The 24244-nt window shown below is 41.5% G+C and overlaps 2 protein-coding genes across 4 annotated transcripts in view; one reads left to right on the top strand and one right to left on the bottom strand.

The window, feature by feature from the left end:
• Positions 1-1599: 1599 nt before the first annotated feature.
• Positions 1600-19949, top strand: INO80E (INO80 complex subunit E). 2 transcript variants are annotated; one of them, XM_034419717.3, is made up of 7 exons: positions 1600-1747; positions 7913-7983; positions 10431-10483; positions 13308-13383; positions 14291-14408; positions 18301-18429; positions 19562-19949. In XM_034419717.3, exons 1-7 carry the CDS (start codon positions 1658-1660, stop codon positions 19763-19765), a joined length of 741 nt encoding a protein of 246 aa, XP_034275608.1. In that variant the 5' UTR covers positions 1600-1657; the 3' UTR covers positions 19766-19949. The 2 variants fall into 2 exon arrangements, with proteins under 2 accessions (XP_034275608.1, XP_034275609.1); XM_034419718.3 differs by lacking the exon at positions 18301-18429.
• Positions 19810-24244, bottom strand: part of DOC2A (double C2 domain alpha) — a 32600-nt gene continuing 28165 nt past the window's right edge. For both annotated transcript variants that reach the window (XM_034419715.3, XM_034419716.3), the window contains one exon: positions 19810-23972. In XM_034419715.3, coding sequence (XP_034275606.2) covers positions 23833-23972 — 140 coding nt within the window. In that variant the 3' untranslated portion in view covers positions 19810-23832. The remainder of the gene's footprint in view (positions 23973-24244) is intronic.

The following is a 24244-nucleotide window of genomic DNA, read 5'->3' as shown; positions in this document are numbered from 1 at the left end:
ATTCTTGCATTAACTTCTTACCTGGAGAATGGATTCCAAAGGAAAATGAAAAATGCCTGTTTTTCTTGACCTCTCGGCAACCTATGATACTGTCTGGAGAGAAGGACTGCCCAAACAGACAACCTAATTGAACAGAATTAGGTGTGACATTGGAAGAAATGCTTCTGCCATATATCAGTGGGGATGAAAAGATTCCCTTTGTTGCAATTGTGTTGCTGCTATGCAAACTATTAAATATATTATGCAAGATTGCCCATGGTGCGCATTCTCTAGTCTAGAAGATCTACATGAAGCAATGTCAGAGATGATCGCCTGGATAGCTGAATTGAATATCCAGTTATGAGGCCACTACCATACCCCTGTAGAAGTTTTACTTATCTGGACTGTGTATATATGTTTGCTTTTCTTTTATCATGTTCTCATCATACACTAAATATTAATTACTTGATAGTTGCTACCTGATTTAAAATAAGGTGATTTATTACTGCATTATTGTTGTGTTTGTATTTTACTATGCCTGGTTTGATTTGGCTGAACTACAAAAATGTAAAACAAATAAATGGTCACATAACAAATAAAGTGGACGTCAATTCCTTTTTGAGTTGGGACCAATAGCACAACTGTTGCGGCTAATCTTCCCGGCCTGGGGACAAAAGTGCTGCTACCTTTCAAAAAGACCTTGACTTTGTGAATGGTCAAACAATTGGCAACTCCAAATCTCAATCAACAAATGCTCTGTCTTCCACATTGGCAAAAAAACCCAGAAAGTCAATGCTTGGAATGCACTACCTGACTCTGTGGTTTCATCCCAAAACCCCCAAAATTTTAACTGTCTACTGTTGACTTCACCCCATTCCTAAGAAGTCTGTAAGGGGCGTGCATAAGAGCACCAGAATGCCTACTGTCCCTGTCCTAACGTTTTTTCTATTTGTATTTGTTTTATGTATCCAATCCATGCTTATACTTATTACCAAATATATTCTTGACAAATAAATAAATAAATAAATAAAATAAAAAAGTGAACTTGATGAAGGAAAGGTAGGTGAAATGAGGATCCAGATTGTGGGGGCAATAAATTGACTTTGTATAAATATACAAAAGTATGAAGGCTATTGCTTAACGCATTGTAAGCCGCCCTGAGTCTCCAGAGAAGGGTGGCATATAAATTAAAGCAAAAAAAAAAAAAAAGAAAGAAAAATGTTCTGTAGCTTTCTTCTAGGCTGGCTTTGTGTTACATTGATTATATCTCCAAATTTTCATTATATAAATGAATGATTGGAAGAGAACATTCCCAACGTGCCCAAAGATTACAATACATTTACTGAAACCAACAAGCGAAACAAAGAGATGGGGCAAAACAGTACGGTCAATGCATTATCCATAACCAAAGCAAGATAGGAAAGAGATTTTAGCAGGCTAAACTCAATTATACTACTATTTCTTAGCAAACGTGGGTAGGATAAAAAATAAAGCAGGAACCCTGAATATTAAGAAAAATGTCACCACGACTCCTTAGTTCTTCTCCTCACAATGCATGCTGGGAGATGTAGTTCTGAGCTCTCCACGTGCCCGCTTTCCAAAGCATGCCGGGAAATGTAGTTTTTCCACTCCAGCTTTGAATCGAGGTTCCTGTTCCACGTTACTTCCCCAGCTGGGCATGAACGGAGCAGGAGAGCCGGATCCGGGCGGCGGGGGCTACAAAAGGCGTTATAGAGCCTTAAAAAGGAGGCTCAAATTCCTGATTTATGTAAGCGGCCGGGAATTTCGGGGGATGGAAGGGAATTGGTGCTGGCAGAACGAAAGGGGGTGGGTTGGAGGAACAAATATTTTAGGAAGACCTGGGCATGGGGGTGGGTGAGAATAATAAGGGGAGTTTTACCAGAAAGAATAAATGGTAAAAATCATATTGACCGCATGCCTCCCAAACATTTAAAGGGATTCTGACATTTGGGGTGGAAAAGAACACGTGTGGATGCTGAGTAAATTTAGGGGTGATGAGGGTAATCAGAGAGACAAGATCTTCCACTTGAATGTTATAAAAGGATTATTACAGAGAGGGCTGTAAAGTCTAACCACCGCTGCTATTATTTTGCCCATATGGTCCATAAGAAGGCATATACATGTTTATTTATTTATTTATTGAATTTCTATACCGCCCTTCTCCCGAAGGACTCAGGGTGGTGAACAGAATAAGATTTCATATACATATTATATATATATATATATATATATATATATATATATATATATATATATATATATATATGTATATATGTATGTATGTATGTATGTATGTATGTATGTATAAACAGTAAATAATAAATTGAGTCAACATAGTGTATCTGCTAAGACCTTGGCATAGAATTAGATGTTTATGCTAGCCCTGCTTGTTGAAACAGAAAGGTCTTCAGGGCACGTCGGAAAGTGCGAAGATCTGGGATTATTCGTATTCCAGGGGGTATTTTGTTCCAAAGAGAAGGTGCCCGCACAGAGAAGGCTCTCTCCCTTGGAACTACTAGACGACATTGTTTTAATGATGGTACTATGAGTAGGCCTAGTCTGTGAGAGCGTATTGGTTGGTGGGAAGTTATCGGTTGCAGCAGGTGGTCTCATAAGTACTCAGGTCCTAAGCCATGGAGCACTTTAAAAGTAAGAACCAACACCTTGAAGCGCACTCGGAAGGCCACCGGAAGTCAGTGCAGCTCGCGTAGAAGAGCTGTTACATGTGAGCGCCATGTTGCTCCCATAATTACTCGCGCGGCCGCATTCTGGACCAGTTGGAGCTTCTGGGTGCACTTCAAGGGGAGCCCCATGTAGAGAGCATTGCAGTAGTCAAGTCGGGAAATGATGAGGGCTTGAGTGACTGTGCGTAATGAGTCCCAGTCTAGAAAGGGACGCAATTGGCGAATCAGGGGAACCTGATAGAAAGCCCCTCTGGCCACGGCTGTTATATGATCTTCTAAAGACAGTCGTGCATCCAGGAGGATGCCTAAATTGCGAGCTTTCTCTGCGGGGGTCAATGACTCATCCCCAATAGTTAGTGATGGAACTAACTGGCTGTACCGGGACGACGGCAGCCACAGCCACTCAGTCTTGGAAGGGTTGAGTTGAAGCCTGTTTCTCCCCATCCAGACTTGTACGGCCTCAAGGCACCGGAACATCACTTCAAGGGCATCATTGGGGTGGTTTGTGGTGGAGATGTACAGCTGAGTGTCATCAGCGTACAGATGACATCACACCCCAAAACCACGGATGATCTCCCCCAATGGCTTCACATAAATGTTGAACAGGAGAGGCGAGAGGACCGACCCCTGTGGCACCCCGCAAGTAAGGGGCCTCGAGGTCGATCTCTGTCCATCTGTCAACACAGACTGCGACCTGTCAGAGAGGTAGGACGAGAACCACGGTAATACGGTGCTTCCCACTCCCAACCGGTGCAGCATGATACCATGATCAATGGTATCAAAAGCCGCTGAGAGATCTAATAGGACCAGGATAGAGGAACATCCCTTATCCCGAGCCCTCCAGAGATCATCAACCAACGTGACCAATGCTGTTTCTGTGCTGTATCCAGGCCTGAAGCCGGACTGGAACGAGTCTAGATAGACAGCTTCATCCAGGTACTGTGGGAGCTGTCGTGCCACCACACTTTTGACAACCTTCACTAAAAAGCGAAGGTTGGAGACTGGACGGTGGTTTGCTAAAACAGCCGGATCCAGAGAGAGCTTCTTAAGGAGGGGTCTCACCACTGCCTCTTTCAAGGCGGGAGGTAAGAATCCCTCGCTCAGAGAAGCGTTAATAATTCTCTGGAGCCAGCTACGTATAACCTCCCAGGTAGCCAGCACTAGCCAGGAGGGGCACGGGTCCAATAAACATGTGGTCGCATTCAGCCTCCCCAGTAACCTGTCCACGTCCTCAGGAGTCACAGTATCAAACTCATCCCAGATAATGTCCTCAAGATCTGCCCTCGTCATTTCATCCGAATTAACCCAGTTAGAGTCCAAGCCTTCCCGAATCTGAGCGATTTTATCGTGCAGATATTGTGCAAAATCCTCAGCTCGTCCTTGCAGAGGGTCTTCCTGGGCTCTCAGCTGGAGTAGAGAGCGGGTAACCCTAAACAAGGCGGCTGGGCGATTATCTGCCGATGCAATAAGAGCGGAAAAATAGTTACATTTTGTCGCTTTTATCGCCACTACGTAGGTCTTAATATAAGATCTCACTAATGTTCGGTTGGATTCAGAACGGCTAGTCCTCAAACTGCTCTCTAGGCATCTTTTCCGACGTTTCATCCCCCTCAGCTCATCAGAGAACCAAGGAGCTGGGTAGGTTCAACGCCGGGTCAGAGGCCGCAAAGGCACGACCCATTCTAAAGTACCAGCGGCCATCCTATCCCAGGATGCCATTAGGTCTTCAGCCGAGTCATGAGCCAAGGTCTCAGGAAATGGCCCAAGCTCCATCCGGAACCTATCAGGATCCATCAGGCACCTGGGGCGGAACCATTTAATTGATTCCGCCTCCCTGCGGTGGGTTCTAGTGGTCAGAAGGTCAAACTTAAGGAGAGAATGGTCTGACCATGACAAGGGTTCGATGACTATATCCCCTACATCTAGACCATTCAGCCACAGTTTCATGTTTAACTGTGAATATATATATATATATATCTGGGGACTTCTGGGAATTGAAATCCCCTCGTTAAGTTTTCAAGGTTGAGAAACACGGTTCTCAACCTTGAAAACTTAACGAGGGGATTTCAATTCCCAGAAGTCCCCATACGTGCTAAGGTTAAGAAACACTGCTCCAGAAGCTCAGGTTCAAACTGACCTAGATTCTGGGAGCAGCCCAGAAATAATTTGTCCTTGCCTTATTCCAGGATATGTTTTGGAGTTGTCTGTCTCTAGACAGCCTTGGTGGTCCTCCATTCAGCAAGTAGTCAGATTCAGCTAATTTTAATTTTACAGGTCAGTGCGTAACATACACATCTACAATTTGGGACTGACTACTTTGCTGACCATCCTGGTAAACTATTACTGTTTGTTCAAGCGTCACATGTTAGGGGAACTCAGAAATTGTATTTTATTTACATCTTAAAAGTTGCTAAAGTTGAGAAACACTGAGCTAACAGGCTACAGAATTTGAGGAGACTGCAAGAAAGGGTGTTAGTCTCACAGGGTGTCCTAGATCCTGCTTTCCCAACCACAATCACTAGATTCACATGATATGATAAGGCAACACTAAGCAAACAGTGCCAGATCCCGTGGCCTAGAGGTGGAGCTCTTGCCTCATAATCAGGAGATTGTGAGTTTGATCCTAGGTAGAGGAAGATGTAGGGTCTCCCTTCCAACTCTGTTAATCTGTTAAAAAGAGCCTTGTCTATCAAATTCGCAGTAGAAAAGAGACGATACTAATCTGCCTTGCAAGTGGCTGGGATTACCTGCCTCCCCCAAGACCCCCAAAATTTGGGGAGAATTTATCTCCATTTAATACAGCCAATTAGTATTTCCACAATAAAGAGCTATTTTCTTATAATAGCAATTCTACCTATAGGGAAATAATTCACAAAACAATACAGTACTGTAAAAAAGTAACACGAATAATCATATTATATTGATGATGCAGATAGTCCTCATTTTATGAGTGGTTGCTTAGCGATGGGGGTTGTCACATGAGAGCACGATGGGCACTTGGCAGTTGACCCACATTTATGGCCATTTGCAGCACCCATGGTTATATGAACATGTTTTATTATATTTTTGCCTGAACTGACATTTACTTCTAGTTTTTGGCAAAAAGTGGCCCATAATGAAGAATGGATTCGCTTAACGACTGCTGCAAAAAAGTTACAAAAACAGGCTAGTCACTTGGGTGACTGTTCTATGACTCACAATCATAGTCATTATGGTCATAAGTGGAGGACTACCAGTAGTGAACAAGAGAGTAAACTCAGGCAGGGATGCAAAATCTGACCAAGAACTGGCTGCTATTTGATGGCTCCGAAAAGCTGCAATTTTTCCTGTTTTCATGATTTTTATGGAAGGGGAGGATCAACCCCCAAAGAGGAAGAATGAACCAGGGGTGGCAACTGTCTGGAGTGATGCCTGGAACTCACTTAATCTTTCCAGATCCTAGAGACTCTGTGGACAAGTGAAATAGAACATATATTGGAATGCTGATTGTATAGGTAGTCCTCAACTTACAACAGTTCATTTAGTGACTGTTCAAAGTTACAACAGCACAGAAAAAAGGGATTTACGACCGTTTTTCACACTTACGACCTCTGTAGTATTCCTCTGATCGTGTATCAAAATTCAGATGCTTGTGAACTGGTTCGGACTTATGACTGTTGCTGTGTCCCAAGGTCATGGGATCCCCATTTGCGACCTTCTGACAAGGAAAGTCAAATGAGCAAGCCAAATTCACTTAACAGCCGTGTTACTAACTGATCAACTGCAGTAATTCACTTAACCCACGGTGGCAAGGAAGATCGTAAAATGGGGCAAAACTCATTTTACGACAGAAATTTTGGGCTCAATTGTGATTGTAAGTCGAGGATTCCCTGTATGCTAAACATTTATTGATCCCCATTACTTGATACGTTGGAAATAAATGGAAATTTTCTCCTACAAGCTACTATCCACTTTGTGACCCAGTGAGTTGCTTCTTTTGCAGTTAAGGCAGCAAGGTTGAAAGGAGTATAGGTAGTCCTCGACTCACAACCACAACTGGGCCCAAAACTTCTGTGGCTAAGCAACACAGTTGTTAAATGTGTTTTTCCTCATTTTACATCCTTCCTTGGCACAGTTGTTAAATGAATCTATGCAGTTATTATGTTACCATAGTAACAAAGCTGTTAAGTGAATTTGGCTTCCCTATTGACTATGCTTGTCAGAACGTCACAAAAAGTGATCACATGACCTGGGACGCTGCAACCATCATAAATATGAGCCAATTGCCAAGTGTCTGAATTTTGATCACGTGACACTGGGAATGCTGCAACGGTCATAAGTGTGAAACACAGTCATTGGTCACTTTTTTCCAGTGCCGTTTTAACTTTGAATAGTCACTAAACAAATGGTTGAAAGCTGAGGACTACCTGTAGTAGATTCTTCCTGACATGAATAAGTATGTCGTGCTTCTATTTCCTAGGAGTCTGAAAAGATGTGTTAAAAGTCCCTACTCTATTTACTTAATCATTTTAAAGTGTTATATTACAAAGGTTCAGAGATTATTCAGAGATCATTAAATGGTATTGTTTAGATTTTAGATTTAAATTTTAATGCCTGTAACGTGTTCAGATTTTAATAATGTCTCATTTTAAAACACCTACGTGTTGTTATTACTCTTAGCGTACTTAAAATGGTCTGGAGATTTATTTTACTTTACTTTTACTTTTATTTGATTTGTATACCGCCCTACTCCCGAAGGACTCAGGGCGGTGAACAGCCAACAATAAAATACATAAATACAAAATTTAAAAAGTAGAAATAAAATCGAATTAAATAGTTTGGCCCAGACAGATTAAAACCCCAATCAATTTAAAACAAATTTAAACTTTGAGGATTAAAAATATTAAAATATTAAAATTGTTTAAAAAGAGAGAGAAAGTTAGGCCAGGCCCTCCTGGTGAAATAAAAAGGTCTTTAGAGCGTGGCGGAAGGTGCGCAGATCCGGGATCCTCCGTATCTCCGGAGCTCGTTCCAGATAGTAGGTTCCCCCACAGAGAGGGCTCTCCCCCTGGGGGCCACCAGTCGACATTGTTTGGCCGATGGCACCCGGAGGAGCCCCTCTCTATGAGAGTGTACCGGCCGGTGGGAGGCTATTGGTGGTAGTAGGCGTATTTAATAAACTATTTCCTAGGTAGTATTTAATAAACTATTTCCTTACTTACACGTAGCCTTTTTAAATAAATTCTCAGGAGCAAGAATGTTTCCAAGAAGAACTGAGAAAAGCACAAAGAAAACTCTTGAAAATTTCGCGGGATAAAAGGTAAGCTGATCTGATGAGGAAGGGTAGAGGGTATGTGAAATGAGGTAAACCAGATTGCCAAGAGTTCAGTCAGAATCAGAATGTGGAGGCAGAAAGACAGAATTAGCACCGTTTCCCAGTTGAGTCTGGAGTCTTCGACGGCTAGGTGGCAGACAGGAGTCTAACTGGTCATTTTATTTTATCCAAATGTTTTTATCTTTTTGAATGTTTGCCCTTAAAATTGGCAATTTAATAATTTAAATTAGAGGTAGAAATAGTTGGTGCAGTTCAGGGATGTCCAACCTGGGCAACTTCAAGACCCATGGATATCAACTCCCAGAATTCTCCTGCCAGCAACAAGTCATAAAGTTACCAAGATTGGACACCCCTGGCGTAGTAGTCAAAGCCACCAGACTAGAAACGGGGAGGCTGGGAGTTCTAATCCAGCTTTAGGGTGCAAAGCTAGCTGGGTGACCTTGGACCAGTCACTCAGATGGCAGTTGCAAACCACTTCTGAAAGATGCTGCCAAAAATCCCTTGCATGGAGTGGTCCAGGTGGCCACCAGGAGTCAAAACACGCTTAAAAGGTAAAGGTTCCCCTTTTATATGTGCACATATGTGCTAGTCGTTCCTGACTCTAGGGGGCGGTGCTCATCTCCATTTCAAAGCTGAAGAGCCAGCACTGTCCGAAGATGTCTCCGTGGTCATTTGGCCGGCATGACTAAACACCAAAGGCGCACGGAACGCTGTTATCTTCCCACCAAAGGTGGTCCCTATTTTCTACTTGCATTATTTACATGCTTTTGAACTGCTAGCTGGGACAAGTAACGGGAGCTCACCCCGTTACGCGGCACTAGGGATTTGAACTGCTGAACTGACGACCTTTCGATCAACAAGCTCAGCGTCTTAGCCACTGAGCCACCACGTCCCTATATAAAACAGGCTTACAGACACTAAAAACGCAAAGCAAGAACATCTCAGTTGTTGGGACAACATCTCTTTGAGATATATGCAGCCACTTAATCTGGGCTTGGAAACGAAGTATGATCAAACCTTGTTAATATTTGCAACGTAGAGTATAAGTTCTTAGTAGCAAGCAAAGGGCCTGGGGCCAGATTGGTCCTTTACAGTATTACTGCTCTGTTGAGAAGTAAATGGCTCTCAGACGGTTGCAATGCCTGGATGGGGGTAAAAGTGGATTTGAACCTTGGATCTGCCATATAGAGCAGAGGTCCCCAACCTCTGGTCTGTGAATTGGCACTGGGCCATGGCATGCCAGAAACTGGGCCACACAAAGAAGTGAAGCCCCACCTATGGGATGCAGGCAGCACGTGAAAACACTTCCGGTCCACAGAAAAACCTCTCAGGACCAGTCCCTGGTGCCCAGAAGGTTGGGGGGCGCTGATATAGAGGGTATAACTTGAAACTTATGGCTTTCTTCACATTAATGGCTTTGCTAGTGCAGGTAATCCTCGACTTTTAACCATTTGTTTAACGATTGTCAAATAGCACTGAAATAATGATTGACAGCTGGCCTTCGCACTTATGACTAATGCAGCATCCCTATGATCACATTATCATAATGTAGCTGCTTGGCAATCGGCAGGCATTTATGATGGTTGCAGCATCCCTGGGTCACATGACCATCATTTGTGACCTTCTCAGCTTGCTTCTGATCAGTCATAAAGTCAGCGGAGGAAGTGGTGATTTCACTTCAAACGCCTTACAATTCATTTCACAGGCGCAATGATTTGCTTAACAACTGTGGTAAAACTGTTGTAACCGCCTTGGAAATTCTGGACCCAGTTTTGGTTGTAAGTCAAGAATTAACCTGATCTGTCAACAATCTCTCTTTATCAAGAGCTGAAGCTGCGAATCTATGAGCCACTAGAGGTAGTCCTCAACTTATGACCACAATTGAGCCCAACATTTCTGTTGTAAAGCGAGACGCTTGTTAAGTGAGTTTTGCCCCATTTTATGACCTTTCTGGCCTCAGTTGTTAAGTGAATCGCTGCAGTTGATAAATTAGTAACCCAGATGTTAAGTGAATCTGGCTTCCCCGTTGATTTTGCTTGTCATAAGGTTGCAAAATGGGATCACGTGAGCCTGGGATGCTGCAACTATCATAGATATAAAGCAGTTGCTGAGCATCTGAATTTTGATCATGTGACCATGGGGATGCTGCAATGGTCGTAAGTATGAAAAATGGTCATAAGTGTCTCATTTTTCAGTGCCGTTGTAACTTTGAATGGTCACTAAACAAATTGCTGTAAGTTGAGGACTATCTTTATGTGCAAAGATCTTTCTCTTGCCAAGGAATAAATTGCAGCTTGATTCTGGATGCCTGCCCTGGAATAGAGGATGGCCCAGGAAAACGGCAAATCTTTGGAGCCTGTTTAAGGCCTCGGTCTCTTCCTAGCAATTAAGCATCAGGTCTGAGTCACTGTTTTTTCCTACTTGTTTCCTAGTTTCCTACTTGATCGTCTGCTCCAGTATGAGAATGTGGATGAAGACTCCTCAGGTAAAGTGAGGCTCACAACCTCCATTTGATGGTGCTGCATGAAAGGAGAGGATTTCCCCCACTTTCTTTATAAAGGGGCTTAATAATATTAATTTGGCTGCTGTTCAACTATTCAACTATTCATCAACTACCGGAAGAGAATAAAACAATGACATAGCAGGTTAAAGGATTTGACATCAAATATATAAATCTTAACCGAATCTGACATCCTTATAATCATTTATGGTTTATCTTTTAAAGATAAAAGTGGTCCATATTCCACAAAAGGTACACAGCTACCTTTTATTTGCTGTTAAATATTATGGACTCAAACCAGGGCGAATCCACAATGGTAGATTTTCTGACGAGAATGCCATTGGTTGATAGTTAGGTATTGCAGAATACATCCTTGAATATAGGTAGACCTCGGCTTACAACAACAATTGAGCCCAAAATTTCTTTTGCTAAACGAGACAGTTGTTAAGTGAGCTTTGGCTTATTTTATGACTTTCTTGACGCAGTTGTTAATCAATGCAGTGTTTGAGTTAGTAACAAGATTGTTAAGTGAATCTGGCTTTCCCATTGACTCTGCTTGTCAGAAGGTCGCAAAAAGGTGATATATGTGATCTGAGGACATTGCAACCGTCATAAATTTGAGTCAGTTGCCAAGCATCCGAATTTCGATCCAATAGTCGTAAGTATGAAAAGCGGTCATAAGTCACTTTTTTCAGTGTTGTAACTTTGAACCGTCGCTAAATGAACTGTTGTAAGTTGAGGATTACCTGGGTAGCTATTATGAATGCTTGGCATTTAAAAATTGTCCCAGGGTGGACTAGAATCATTGGTCCAACAAGCACTCGTGTTTCTAAAAATTGTGCAAACCCAGTCATTAAGTGACATAGCTGTAAATCAAAAATACCCATATGACTGTGCTGCTTAATGATGGCAGTTTTAGCAGTCCTGGTTGCTGTCATTCAGTGAGGACCACATAGGTCATTAAGCAAGGATCTCACGTGATGAGCCTTCTTACCTCCTGCTGGCTTCTCCGTCGACTTTGATTGTGAGAAGCTGGCAGAGGAGGCTGCAAATCATGTGACTGTGGATGCCGCATAATTGTGAATTGGCTGCCAGGTGCCTAGATTGATCACAGGGACATGCAATGGTTGTAAATACGAGGACCAGTCATAGCTACTTCTTGTTGTGCTGTTGTATATTTTGAATGGTTGTTGAACAAGTCATTAAATGGAGACCACCTGTATAAGCAAGCATACAAATGGTTTCTCACCCTTAGCAACTTTAAGAGGAGTGGACTGTAGTTCTGGGAGTTGAAATCCACTCCTCTTAAAGTTAAGATTGAGAAACCCTGGACTACAACTTCCAAAATTACTAGCCCTATTAACTAGAGAAAACTAAATTCTAGCCTAGGAGAGTACTTTGAAGCTGCTATCTCTCGTCATGCAGAAGGAAATTTATTTACCGTATGTACAGATACATGAACATACATTATGTTTTCCCCTCCTTTGAATTGGTATGAATGGTGCCCCTTTTCCAGTTCTTCTACACATAGCATCTTTTTATTTTGGTGCTTGTAAAAATTAAAATTTAATTGCTATATTCCTTGAGGATCCGGCTGCTGATTACTTCTTAATATTTGATTCCTCCAGGCCATGTTATTCTTAAGCACTTTTATTTCTCTATTATATTTTATATTTGGCTGACATTGGCTTTCTAGTTTAATATCCAATTGCCGGGGGAGTTTTTAGCTGCCCAGTGAAGGCTCCCTATTATACTAATTTATCTACATTTTTCTTGCTGCTCAGTCCCATTGGTGATTTTGACTAGATTGGATAAATGACCCATGGCATTCTTTATTTGAAAGCTGTCTCTGTAAAGATGAATGGCTGGAAATTGAATGTTGATGTTGTTTTTGAGACGTCTTCATTTTGTTGCAAATGGGTCTGTTGCGGTATCTCTGATAACCTCAGTTAGGAGAGCAAGCTTGCTGGCAAAAAGTGAGATGTAAATAAATTGGATGAGTGATTTGTTCCAAAACATACTTTGACTGTTCAGAATTATGCAAATTGGAAGTGTAACTAAATGCAGATTTTGGTATCCGAGAATTCAGGCAGTGTCACGGTATACTTAGGATGGTGTATAGTTCAGTAAACATGGTTTATAGAAGTACTTGCTTCACAGGATAGTTTGCAGAACCAAGCTGAGAAAAAATGGATTTCTATGCAAAGGGAGCTATATTTAGTGTCTGAAAAGGGAGTCAATGCAATATAGTTGGTCCTCGACTTACAATTACTCATTTAGTGACCGTTCAAAGTTACAATAGCACTGAAAAATGTGACTTACAGCTAGTCCTCACTCTTAAAACTGGCACAGCATTCCCTGTGGTCACCTGATCAAAATTTGGTTGCTCGGCGTCTGACAGGTATGCACAATAGTTGTAGTGTCTTGGGGTCGTGTGATCACCATTTACGAGCTTCCCAGGCGGCATCCAGCAAGCAAAGTCAATAGGGCAAGCATCATTCATTTAACAACAGCAGAGATTTTCTTAACAACTGTGACGAAAGTCATAAAATTGGGTGCAACTCATTTGCTTAACAATGGAAATTCTGGCTTCAGTTGTGGTCGTAAATCAAGGACTATATGTATTTTGACCTTGCATCCAGAAAATTTGAGAGCTCCTCTCTCAATCATGAAAATTGCTGGATGAGATCACCTAACCAACATGACCAGGAAATGATGCAAATGCACATGGGAGCATTATGTGAAGTCTATAACTCTCTGGCAGAAGGAGGTGGAATGACTTTGTCTGATTTTATTTTTCCGGAATCAGATTCAGAAGCCACAGCCTCCTCAGACAACAGTGATGGAGAGATGCCAAAAGGGACAGAGCCTCAGTCCCTCAAGAGGTGAGTATGTGGTGGGTTTCAGGATAGAGAGAATACGCAAAAATACAAGGTAATAGATGACTACCTGTGGCTAACGGGGCTGTTCTTTTTAGCACAGAAAAGAGGTAGAATTCTTGGACATTTTCAACGCACGTCCACAGTGACTTTCAATAAAGAACATTTTAGTGGTGGGTGAAGGAGATGGTCTTGTGAAGCCAGACTAGGATCCTGGGAGTTGAAATCTGCCCATCTTCAAGTTGGCAAAGTTGAGAAAAACTGGGCTAGATAAGATAACCTTTATTGTCATATATACAGTGTATGTGTGTGTATGTATGTACACCCCCCCATATATATATATATATATATATATATATATATATATATATATATGTAGGTCTTTGGTTATTCGGGTCTTCTCCCACGTAAAATTGGAAGTGTCTTGGCGACGTTTCGACGAAGTCTCATTTGTCATCTTCAGGCTGGTGTTCTCGGCTTCGTGCTTCCAGGAGCAATGGAAACGTCGCCAAGACACTTCCAATTTTACGTGGGAGAAGACCCGAATAACCAAAGACCTACATACAAACACCCGCGAAAACCTGAGAATATATATATATATATATATATATATATACACACACACACACATACAACCATATACTATATATGTATATGTATACATATGCGTGCCAATGCACACACACACACACACATACATACATAAAAATAAATATCACGGTCCATTTTGAATACATTAGTGGAAAAAAGAGTCTTGAGAGTTCACAAGGTTAATACCATATGGAACAAAGCTCTGACTGAATCTAGATGTCTGTTCTGCTTCATGGGTCATTTCCATGTATTCAAGACAGGCTGTTTCTATGGAGCACACTTTTGGCAGCTGTTCATCCATGACATCTCTTTCTGCTCACAGAAAACACAGCCCCCAGCTTGGCAGTGCCTCATCACCATCCTCCTCAGGTCTTTCTCTGCAGCCAACATCTGGTTTTGGGCTTCCAGCTTCAGGGACATCATCGCCCTACTTAGCCTCAGTGAGTAATCCTGCCTCCATCTAGGTAATAAGGTTGAGTAGATAGTTATCCAAAATGGTCCCCGTTGACTTTGCTTGTCAGAAGGTCACAAAAGGTGATCATATGACCCTGGGACACCGCAACTGTCATAAATACATGCCAGTTTCCAAGCTTCTAAATTTTGATCCCATGACCATGGGGATTCTGCAGCGTCATAAGTGTGAAATCCTGCCTCCATCTGGATAATAAGGCTGAGTAGATAGTTGTCCAAAATGGACCCCAAAGCTGGGAAAAGATTTAACAGAGATTGATGGTTCCCCAGCCTGATTTCCTTTAGGTGTGTTGGGATCAGATCTCTTCTTGCTTTGACTCTGCTGGTTTGAAATGTTGAAAGTTGCAATCTATTACAGGTAGTCCTCAATTTACAACCAAAATTGAGCCCCAAATTTCCATTGCTAAGCGACACTAAATTTCTGTTGCTAAGTGAGATGGTTGTTAAAAGAGTTTTGCCCCTTTTTACGACCTTTCTAGCCACAGCTGTTAAATGAATCATTGCAATTGTTAAGGTAGTAATAGTTGTTAAGTGAATCTGGCTACTCCATTGACTTTGCTTGTCAGAAGATTGCAAAATGTGATCACATGACCCGGGATACCACAACCGTTATAAATACATGCCAGTTTCCAAGCTTCTAAATTTTGATAACATGATTATGGGGATGCTGCAACGGTCATAAGTGTGAAATCAGTAATTAGTAACTTTTTTCAGTGCTGTTGTAACTTTGAATGGTAAGTCGAGGACTACCTGTACAAGAAAACAAGTCAGAAAACCTTGATTTTCAGTGACTTTAGACAAACTTTCAACCAAATTACCTCAGGAATAGGAGAGTATAGCCTGAAATCAGATAGCAAGAAGAATTCTAAGCCATTATTTACCTCAGTTTTCCTAAACTAAGATACCAAATTTGAAATAAAGGGGTTTGTTTTTTTGTGTGTGTACAATGCTCTCAGCATGGTTGTGTTGGAGTGGAGCCTTGGTAGTACAGTGGTCTAAAGCACCCTGTTATTAAGAACAGCTGCCTGCAATTATTGCAGGTTCGAATCTCGCCAAGGCTCAAGGTTGACTCAGCCTTCCATCCTTTCTAAGGTAGGTAAATTGAGGACCCAGTTGTGGGGGCAATAAGCTGACTTTGTATAAATATACAAAAGAATGAAGGCTATTGCTTAGCGCATTGTAAGCCACCCTGAGTCTCCGGAGAAGGGCGGCATATAAATCAAATTAAAAAAAAACAAAAAACTGCTGACTGCTGCTAAAAAAACCCAAACCCAAACACTACACACCTAATAGTCCTGTTCCATAATATATGTCCCCAAAGGGCACCTTAATATCAAAATTGAGTGAATGCTTGAGTTTGCCCAGTGTGCTTTCTTCCCTTAGTTATTTCATTAATTCATGTGTTGATTTGCACAAATCATTGAAATGGAAGAACTCCAAAGTGGATTGAGTTCACAAACAGCACTCTAAGCCAGAATCCCACTTCCCACAACCAAGATTAGCATGTTTTACAACTGCGGGTGCTAGGACTCGTATTAGTTCTACTTGTCCTGCTAACCCAACTAATATTTATATCACAAGGCTTTGGCTTCATCCCATTTTTTCCTCTTTAGCTTGGTTTCCATGTCACTTCCATTTCACCTTATTATTTCCAAGCGCTTAGCGCTGAACATAGGCATAAAAATTACACCTCCATTTATCTTAGTCAGTGGTAATTGGATGTCTGGAAGAACATGACACATGATTCTAATATGTTTGGATATAAACTGCTTTAAAAAAAAAAGCCTAAATGAAAAGCTGTAAATTTTTTCTGCATCCCTGGTTCCCTTCCCAAGCATTGGGAAGATTTAAATTTTGCACTTTTTTGGACTGAGGGCATTTCATGTTTCTGCTGTCCCAGATCATCTGGAGGCTGCAGGGAGACATCTAAACTTAAATGGGGAGAATGACACAATGATGATTTTTCTCACACAAAAGACCCAAGATACGTTGCAGTGTTTCAATCCTACTTTACCTGGTTTTTCAAATTTAGCAACCTTGTCATGCTGGCTGGGGAATTTTGGGAGTTGAAGTGCACACAATTTTTGCCATCTTGGGAATTCTGGGAATTGAAGTCCATACAATTTAAGTTGAAATTGTTCTGTTTTGCGCTAAAGGAATGTCATTTAGCTCTGCTACACCCAAGTATACTTAGAGCATAGTTGTTATATCATGTTCAGTTAGGCCCATGTAGTTCCTTAACTAAGAGTCCATACTACATTTCTCAGAAACATTTTGCAAACTCCTTGCTGTGTCTCAAATGCAGTTCTTCCTCTGTATGCCAGCCTGAGTTAAATCAAGACCAATTTGGCTGTATTTTTACACACTGGGCCAAAATATGATTTGCCCGTATATAGATCTTAGTAATAATTTTGTTTCATCCTGGCCCAAAGGAATAGATTTTAAAAAATGGATTTCTTTGGACTTTCTTTAACTCTCTGCACTTGATCAAATGTGTGCAACAAAGGCTTTGATGAATGTATGATGTTAATATTTGGTTAGGCCCGGATCTCTTCCAAGGATCTATTTCAGATTAGCTCCTTCACCTTCCTTAACCAAATTAGAATCCTTAAATGCAGAAGGGCATTTGATCTCCCTGGTACAATTGAAAGTCCATCCTAAGTGGTCTTAGGTGAATACAAGTGCATCTCTTTTAAATTAAAAATTTGCCCATGCACAAAAGGGGTCTTTGAAGCCATGAAATATGTCCTCTTATATTCCCTATTTTATGCTGGTACATCTTCAGGTTGATAACCTCAAATCTCAATAATTTTTCTGGTCAATCTGACTGGTTGTATTTACAATTTTTAACTTTCAAATCCATGTAATTCTGTTAAGTGTGGCTGATACGTTCAGTTAATTTTATGATCTGTTTTGACCCCTATTCATGTAGCCTGTTTTACATTGCTGAAATTATGTATTGGTCATTGACTGAGATCCAGTCACTTCATCATCTTGGCTAGGGATCTGGAAGCCCTGGGTGGCCCACCTAGTATAAATCGGATGCAAACATGTAGAGAATGAGTGTCTGACCAAGATGCTGGTGTTAATCTGTCTTGTGGGATATATTTGTGGATGTATAACTTCTCAGAAAAAGAGAATTATTATCTGGAGAATTATTTCCACAAGTGGTTAAAAAGAGGGCACCAAAGAATCCAAGCATTTGAAAGGGTTTCCATACTTTTGAGGGGAAAGAATAATTAAGGAACCAGATTTGAGGTTTGTTTAGTATTTATTTATTTATTATTTTCCAAGTCTGGAACATCTTACATTAAAAAGAGAAAATATGATACTTAAAATTAGTGTAATAATCTAAACAAAGAAAACTTTGAATAACTATATAAGGAATTTAAAAATTAAAACACAGAAGGAATTTATAACACTTACGCGATATTATATAGCATCTGAGACCCAGAAAATAGAGCTATGAATAACTTATCATTGGCCAGCAATAAATTGTCCATTGTACATGATCCATCAAAACTGTGACAAATCAGCAAATCTTCGTGAGTGTGAAGGAGGAAAAAAGATGGGTTACATCAGATTTTTGCAACTTGGCACTATCCAAATGTTATCATGCTCATCATCTTCACCAACACCCATGTTGGCTGGTTGTGGTGAAAATGTTAATCCTCTGAAGGGGCCCAATTGGACAGCCACTAGATTGGTGAAGACAGTGACTTGGCATTCCCTAGCTTGATGTCCTCCAGATGTGTTCAGATCAGTTTTAATTCAACCTTCCCCAACTGGGGAGAATCACCTGCTCATCATTCATATTTTTTTTTATTCCATCTTTCCTCTCGCCATCCCTTTCCCACCCAGCTGAATTCACCCACTTATGCTCCCTTCCCCTCTGACTACTTGGCACTGGGGCCCGAACCTGTTCCCCCCCAGCCTGACAGCAACGCTACTCGCTCTGCCCGGCGACCAGCAAGGCCCCACACGCTCAAGGTACCTCAAGAAAGGTGGTGGGGTGGATGGAGACGAGGGCTATATATATGCAGTCTTCCTTTAAGGGCATGCTGGATGTGGAATCTACAGCGTTGGATTAAATTCATAACTGCATTCACATTTGGGTGGGCGGGGGTGAGATGAATGTGCAAGGTCGGATATGTTTCAGCTTACAAACAAACACTGAAAACTTTTTATTTCTTAGAGAAGTTGCCCTGATTGAGTGGGATGAATAAGAGCTATAATAAAAGAAGCAAGATGCATCTATGTTTCAACTTCAAATTAACTTTGAACCCTGGTGCTATCGTGGCTTGAGGCTTATATGAAACGTTCTGTGAATAATACTGCACGCCTACAGCAGATATTCACTCATCCAAACATCTCGTGCTTTGGGCCACAGTCATAAAAAGTTTCTAGATGAAAGTGGAGCTGTTACTGTGTTTCAGGAGTTTATAAGTCGTTCAGCATTATGTTGTGAGAAAAGAATCTTATTGATTTATGGAATTTTTTACCATGCCTTCCATCTTTGTGACTGGGCTGACAAATACCAGGATACGTTTGTATAATATGGTATATTAAACCCGCATTAAGTGGCCCATAAAGTAAAGTAAGGCAGGGAACTCAGAGCGAAGCCAGGAGCTGTAGAGGTGTTGCTAGTAGTAACATGGTCACTCAGATTACTGGGCACACCACTGTTCTGCCTCTTGGGGAAGATTTCTGGGGCATATGGCCCTAAGGCACCCATTTTACCCCTTAAGCCCATAGCTGTTGAAAAATGGTGGGAGAATTGTTGGCACTGCAGATTCTTGGAGTGCTCTTGAGGGATATCTCATGTGGTTTGTGATTTGTGAATGACTCAACCATAGCTGGCTGGGGAATTCTGGGAGTTGAAGTCCACAAGTCTTAAAGGTGCCAAGTTTGGAAACTCCTGGTTTAAGCCATAAGCCACGCTTAACAAATGCCAGTGGTTGGATTTGGACAAAGAACCAAAGCATCATTATGGGTCAGGATGATGTGAAAAGTCAGATCTCCATGGGACCGTGAAAGAAAGTGGAGGAGGAGGAAAAAAGGGAAAAAAAGCCACAAGATCCAATATCCGTCTCAGTTTTTTTCTCTTTCTTCTTGTCTGCAGCTCCCGCTGCCCCCAGCGTCCCACTCAGACTGTTCCTCTGTCGTGGTGGGATTACCTTTTCCTTCACCCAGAGGGACTCCCAAGCTGCCACCCCCTACAATCCTCAGCACGGTGCCCCACCAGATGTTCAGTGATGCAGGGGAGGGAAGCGGCGAAGATCCCCTGGATGGTGACGATGAGCTGGTCATCGACATCCCTGAGTGACAGTGGCAAAGTCGGCGCCTCATTTGAAAGGACAGAGGCCTCTCGGTTGTGTGTGAGGGGGGTGGTGCCCCTCCATTTTATTTTGTTATTTCTTGTTTACAGACTCGGGGGGGGGGGAAACATGCAAAACAGTCAATAAAGGGGTTTCTGTTTTTGTATTAAAAGCATCCGGTTGTGATTTCTACACTCTGTGTTCCTTTCCTTCCCTGAAATCCTTGGGCTATTAACAGTTTGGTGAGACGTTCCCTAACCCTGTTGGGTGACGTGCCATCATTTTACATACTGGTAAAGAAAAATCTACTTGAAATAATTAACATCCATTGACGAGGTAGAGCTAAAATCTCTACTTTGCTGCAAAACAAAGTTCCAGAGAATTCAAGGGATTGTAAAAAAAAAAAAACTGCTTCAGATCTACAGGCGGTCCTCAACTTAACAACCATTCATTTAGTGACCATTCAAAAGTTACAATGGTGTTGAAAAAAAATTACTTACAGCTGGTCCTTCCACTTAAAACCATCAGAGTCATATGATCAAAATCTGGGCACTTGGCAACCGGCAGGTATTTATGACAGTTTGTGTCCCACTGTTTGCAACTTTTTTGGTTGATTTGCGACAAGCAATAGGGAAGCCAGATTCCCTTAACGACTGTGTGATTCACTTAATGATCACAGTGATTTGCTTTAATGCCTGCAGCGAAAAAGGTAAACTTGCTTAACAACTACTTTACTTAGTGACTGATGTTCCGGGTTGAATTGTGGTTGTAAATTGAGGACCACCTATAGTCCAGGTGGGAAGAGAGCAATAACCAGGAGTCTTTCTACTGTACATGTAAACATTGGACATCTATCACTTCTCGTCACCCAACTTAAATGCAGTTTAACCCTCAAAATGCTTGTGACAGTTCTAGCTGAGCTGAAAACATCCCATGTTTTGTAATTGCATTTTTAGTTTATTTTACCAGATGGTTTCTCCACAAGTTGCTACCCTGTTTTCCCCAAAATAAGACATCCCATGATAATAAACCCAATCGGGCTTTTGAGCACATGGCAATAAGGCCAAGTGTTTATTTCAGGGTTCAAAAAAAATATAAGATGGGGAATCTTATTTTCGGGAAAACACTTGTTGCAGTGCTTCATTATTTTTGCTACAGATATTTTTTTTAATGCTGGTGGGAATACATTAAGAAAGAGTCCTCTAGTAAAAATTGTAAGGAAAAAAAGAATAATCTTTTTATCAGTTGAAAGAAGAGAATATTTCTCAGGCCACATGGGTGAATCAGCTTTAAGAGAAATGAAAGCGCTCACTTTACTTGGCTGTGAAACAATTGTGTATAAACACAGATGGAAGACGCTACCTCTCTTTCAGCGTTGATTCACATCTTACAAAGCAAACAGATTTGTCACTTGAGGACTGTGTGTCTCTTGGTGAACAGCTAGGCTGTTCAGAGAGGAAGTGAGTGGTTTTAATTGAGGGGGTCCAAGATATTTTGGTCCCTGGGAAGAAAACTCAAAGAAAACTCCCCCACCCTCCCGCTCACATAGTGATTAAAATAAGAATAAGCTAAATGGTAATTTCTGCATTTAACGTTAATTTCTGCCTTTAATCATCAGCTTGGTTGTCTATGATAGACCAGTTCAAGCTATTCAGGCTAAAAGGAAGGCAGAATCTGCTCTGTACATGTGTCAGACCCCACAACTCTTGCTAACTCTAACAAACCCGTTTCCCAAACCAGGTTAGGACTGTTCCGAGCAGTGGTGGGTTGCCCCCGGTTCGCAAGAACTGGTAGTAAAACCAGTGGGAGGCTCTGCCCACCACCCTGAATGTTGTCATAGGCAATCTGTGCATGCGCAGAAGCATGGTGCGCGATCCCGTTGCGAACCAGTAGTGAAGGTAATAGAACCCACCCCTGGTCCTGAGCCTGTTCTGTAAACATATCATGGTCAACCTAGTGCGTTTACATTCTAAACAAACATCTAAAAAGGCACAATTGCAAGCAATTCCAGAGAGAGAAAAGTAGCAGATATTGAGAAAACCAGGTGGCTGCATGGAAAATAACATTGAAGAAATTGCTGAACATTTTAGGAAGAAACACAGAAACACAGGAAAGGCTCTAAGAAGAACGGTAGACAGTCCAAAAATGTAAGTGAATCATAGAGATTATATTAGGGGGAGGAGAAAGGAATATTAGGCTTGTCATTTGATAGGTTAAAAAATACCTGCCCAATCCATTTGTCTGAAGCAAAGTTACAGAAAGCTTTGCTTTAAGTAGCGTGATTCCCATTCAATATTAATACAGAGGATGAGAGTATTTCTAGCTTGATTCTGTGGGCTGGATGAATTGCCTGTTAAGATATATATTGACAGATGTTCTCTGAACTGTTTTGAGAAAACATGGGGGGTGATTGTGCTGTCAGGAGAGGAGATCCATAGGCAAAAAAAAAAGGGGGGGGGGGAGAAATCCAGTTTGCTGGAACAATATCAGGGTCTCACTAAAACATAATGAAAGAATCCCCTGGTCTCCTGAGATGTGGCACATTGAAACCAGCATGTCAAATTTGAGACTGATACACACTAATTTTAATTATTTTCCCCAGTTTGCTACCTTAATGGCACTTGGGAATTCTGTGATTGGTCCCCTATTGTGTTTAGATTGGCAAATGTGTTCAGTGTGGGTGAGCTCCTGCTGTCTGGTGCATTCAGGGCTGAGAAACTTCAAAAATCTCCTGTAAAGCAGACATGAGATATGATGCTGCCAATTCTAACCATGTTTATTAATGGCAATGATAAAGTGATAAAATCATTAATAAACTTGCAAGTCTTATAGAACCACAAGTTCTATAGTTAAGTCTCCTGAATGATATGATTAAAACTAATGGAAAACTGCCCTGAAACTATGAAGATGAAATTCAAAGAGACTAATGCAAATTATTTGATATAAAACAAAAATGAAAAAAAAAAAAGATTTACAGGAAGGAGATTCATGGTACAAATAAAAGTAAGAAATATATGTTATCGATCCCCAATTAAGCCTGAGGCAGCATCTTAGTGGGGTGCAAGAAAAGGTCATGTGAATTTCAAATGTGTTGGTAGACTTATACTTCACCCAAAATTGTGGTTCTTTATTCTGCGTTCCTCCATGTGCTATTCTAAAGCTCTATCTCTACCCTCCTTTCAGACTTGACATTTTTGGTTTCCTCCTCCCCAACTCTCAAAGTGCCCAGAATCTTTTCAGATTTGAATAGCTTGCCAACATGAAGGAAAAAGCAGAGCACTGAACTTAAAGCAAATAAAGAGGACAGTGTTGTTTTCTCTGACCCTCTTTTAGAAACAATAGAATGGACAGGGTGATTGCTTGACACAGAAATAAAAAATGGATGCATAGCTTGAGCCAGCATGCATCTGAAGACAGCAACTTAATTAGAAGAACTGAGCCATATGGAAAATCAATGCAGACGCTTATTACTTTTTTTTATGATACAGAAATACTATAGTTAATTGCTTCTGACATTTCTTAGTTAAGAGAAACAAGAGCCCATGTGGAAAAAATAAGGAGGAAAAAAAAAGCCAATATAGGGGACTTTAAAATAAAATTACTTCATCCTTTTGACCGGTTTGTTCCTTTTGAAAGGTTAAAAAAATGTTTTGCAGCCAGCAATGATTTGTACAAAAGTAGAAGCGTTTCACAACCACTCTTAGGCTATAAGGTGAGAGAAAAGAGCAGGGGGGAGAGAAAGACCGGAAGGTCAGAGGGATTATTTTTGATTTCACCCATCTGATGCTCATTTGGGATACATAGCAATTCCAATGGCTGCCCGTCAGATGCCTCCTGCTCTTCTCGGCTCTCCAGCCCTTCTGCATCTGCCCCTAATCCCCCACGCGTGGCCTTCCATCTACAGTAAGTGCCTCCCTAGAGCATAGCATAAATGGTTCCCCACAACAAGTAGTTTTGAAACGTGCAAACATCCTCGTGCAAAAGAGGGGCCTCTGGGTGCTGGGCCCCTCCGGTTGGTTTTTTTTGGCAGGCAGGCAAGATAGAAGGGTGATGTTCTATGGGGATCACGGAGGCCTCAAGGGCCAAAGGTGGAGGATTCTGGGAGCTCGTTGGTGAGGGTGTGCCAATGTTCCAGGCGGCAGTCAGAAGTCTGGAGGCACGAGAGCCAGTGTTGCCGGCACTCCCCACTGGCCCCTAATCCCAGGGTCACCCCACCTGCAACGAGACAAGAGGTTCTTGCAGTTTCTGAGCTGCTGGTTATGGAGTTCCCTTTTTCCTAGTCCTGTCATTGGGCAGGATTTCAGGGATACTGCAGTCCACGCCCACCCAGTGCAATCAATTAAAAATGTTTATATAGAATGGAGGAGGAGGCTATGAAGTTTGGAAATCTCACCCTCAAATTCCCTTGAGAGATTCTGAGTATACTTTAAAAACAATTTTTTTTGAGTCTGCAAATGCAGTCTCTGGTTAATTGTTGGTTCTCCTGT

Source organism: Pantherophis guttatus, chromosome 4, assembly GCF_059756535.1.
Source record: "Pantherophis guttatus breed Tessera chromosome 4, ASM5975653v1, whole genome shotgun sequence".
Lineage (NCBI taxonomy): Eukaryota > Metazoa > Chordata > Lepidosauria > Squamata > Colubridae > Pantherophis > Pantherophis guttatus.
This window is presented reverse-complemented; position numbering and strand designations above follow the sequence as displayed.

Excerpts from the sequence above, each read along its gene's own strand:
- INO80E (XM_034419717.3), top strand. The coding sequence starts at position 1,658 with ATGAACGGAGCAGGAGAGCCGGATCCGGGCGGCGGGGGCTACAAAAGG. Across the intron at positions 14,409-18,300 it reads CATCGCCCTACTTAGCCTCA|CTGAATTCACCCACTTATGC; the intron begins GTGAGTAATCCT and ends TTTCCCACCCAG. Across the intron at positions 18,430-19,561 it reads CAAGGCCCCACACGCTCAAG|CTCCCGCTGCCCCCAGCGTC; the intron begins GTACCTCAAGAA and ends TCTTGTCTGCAG.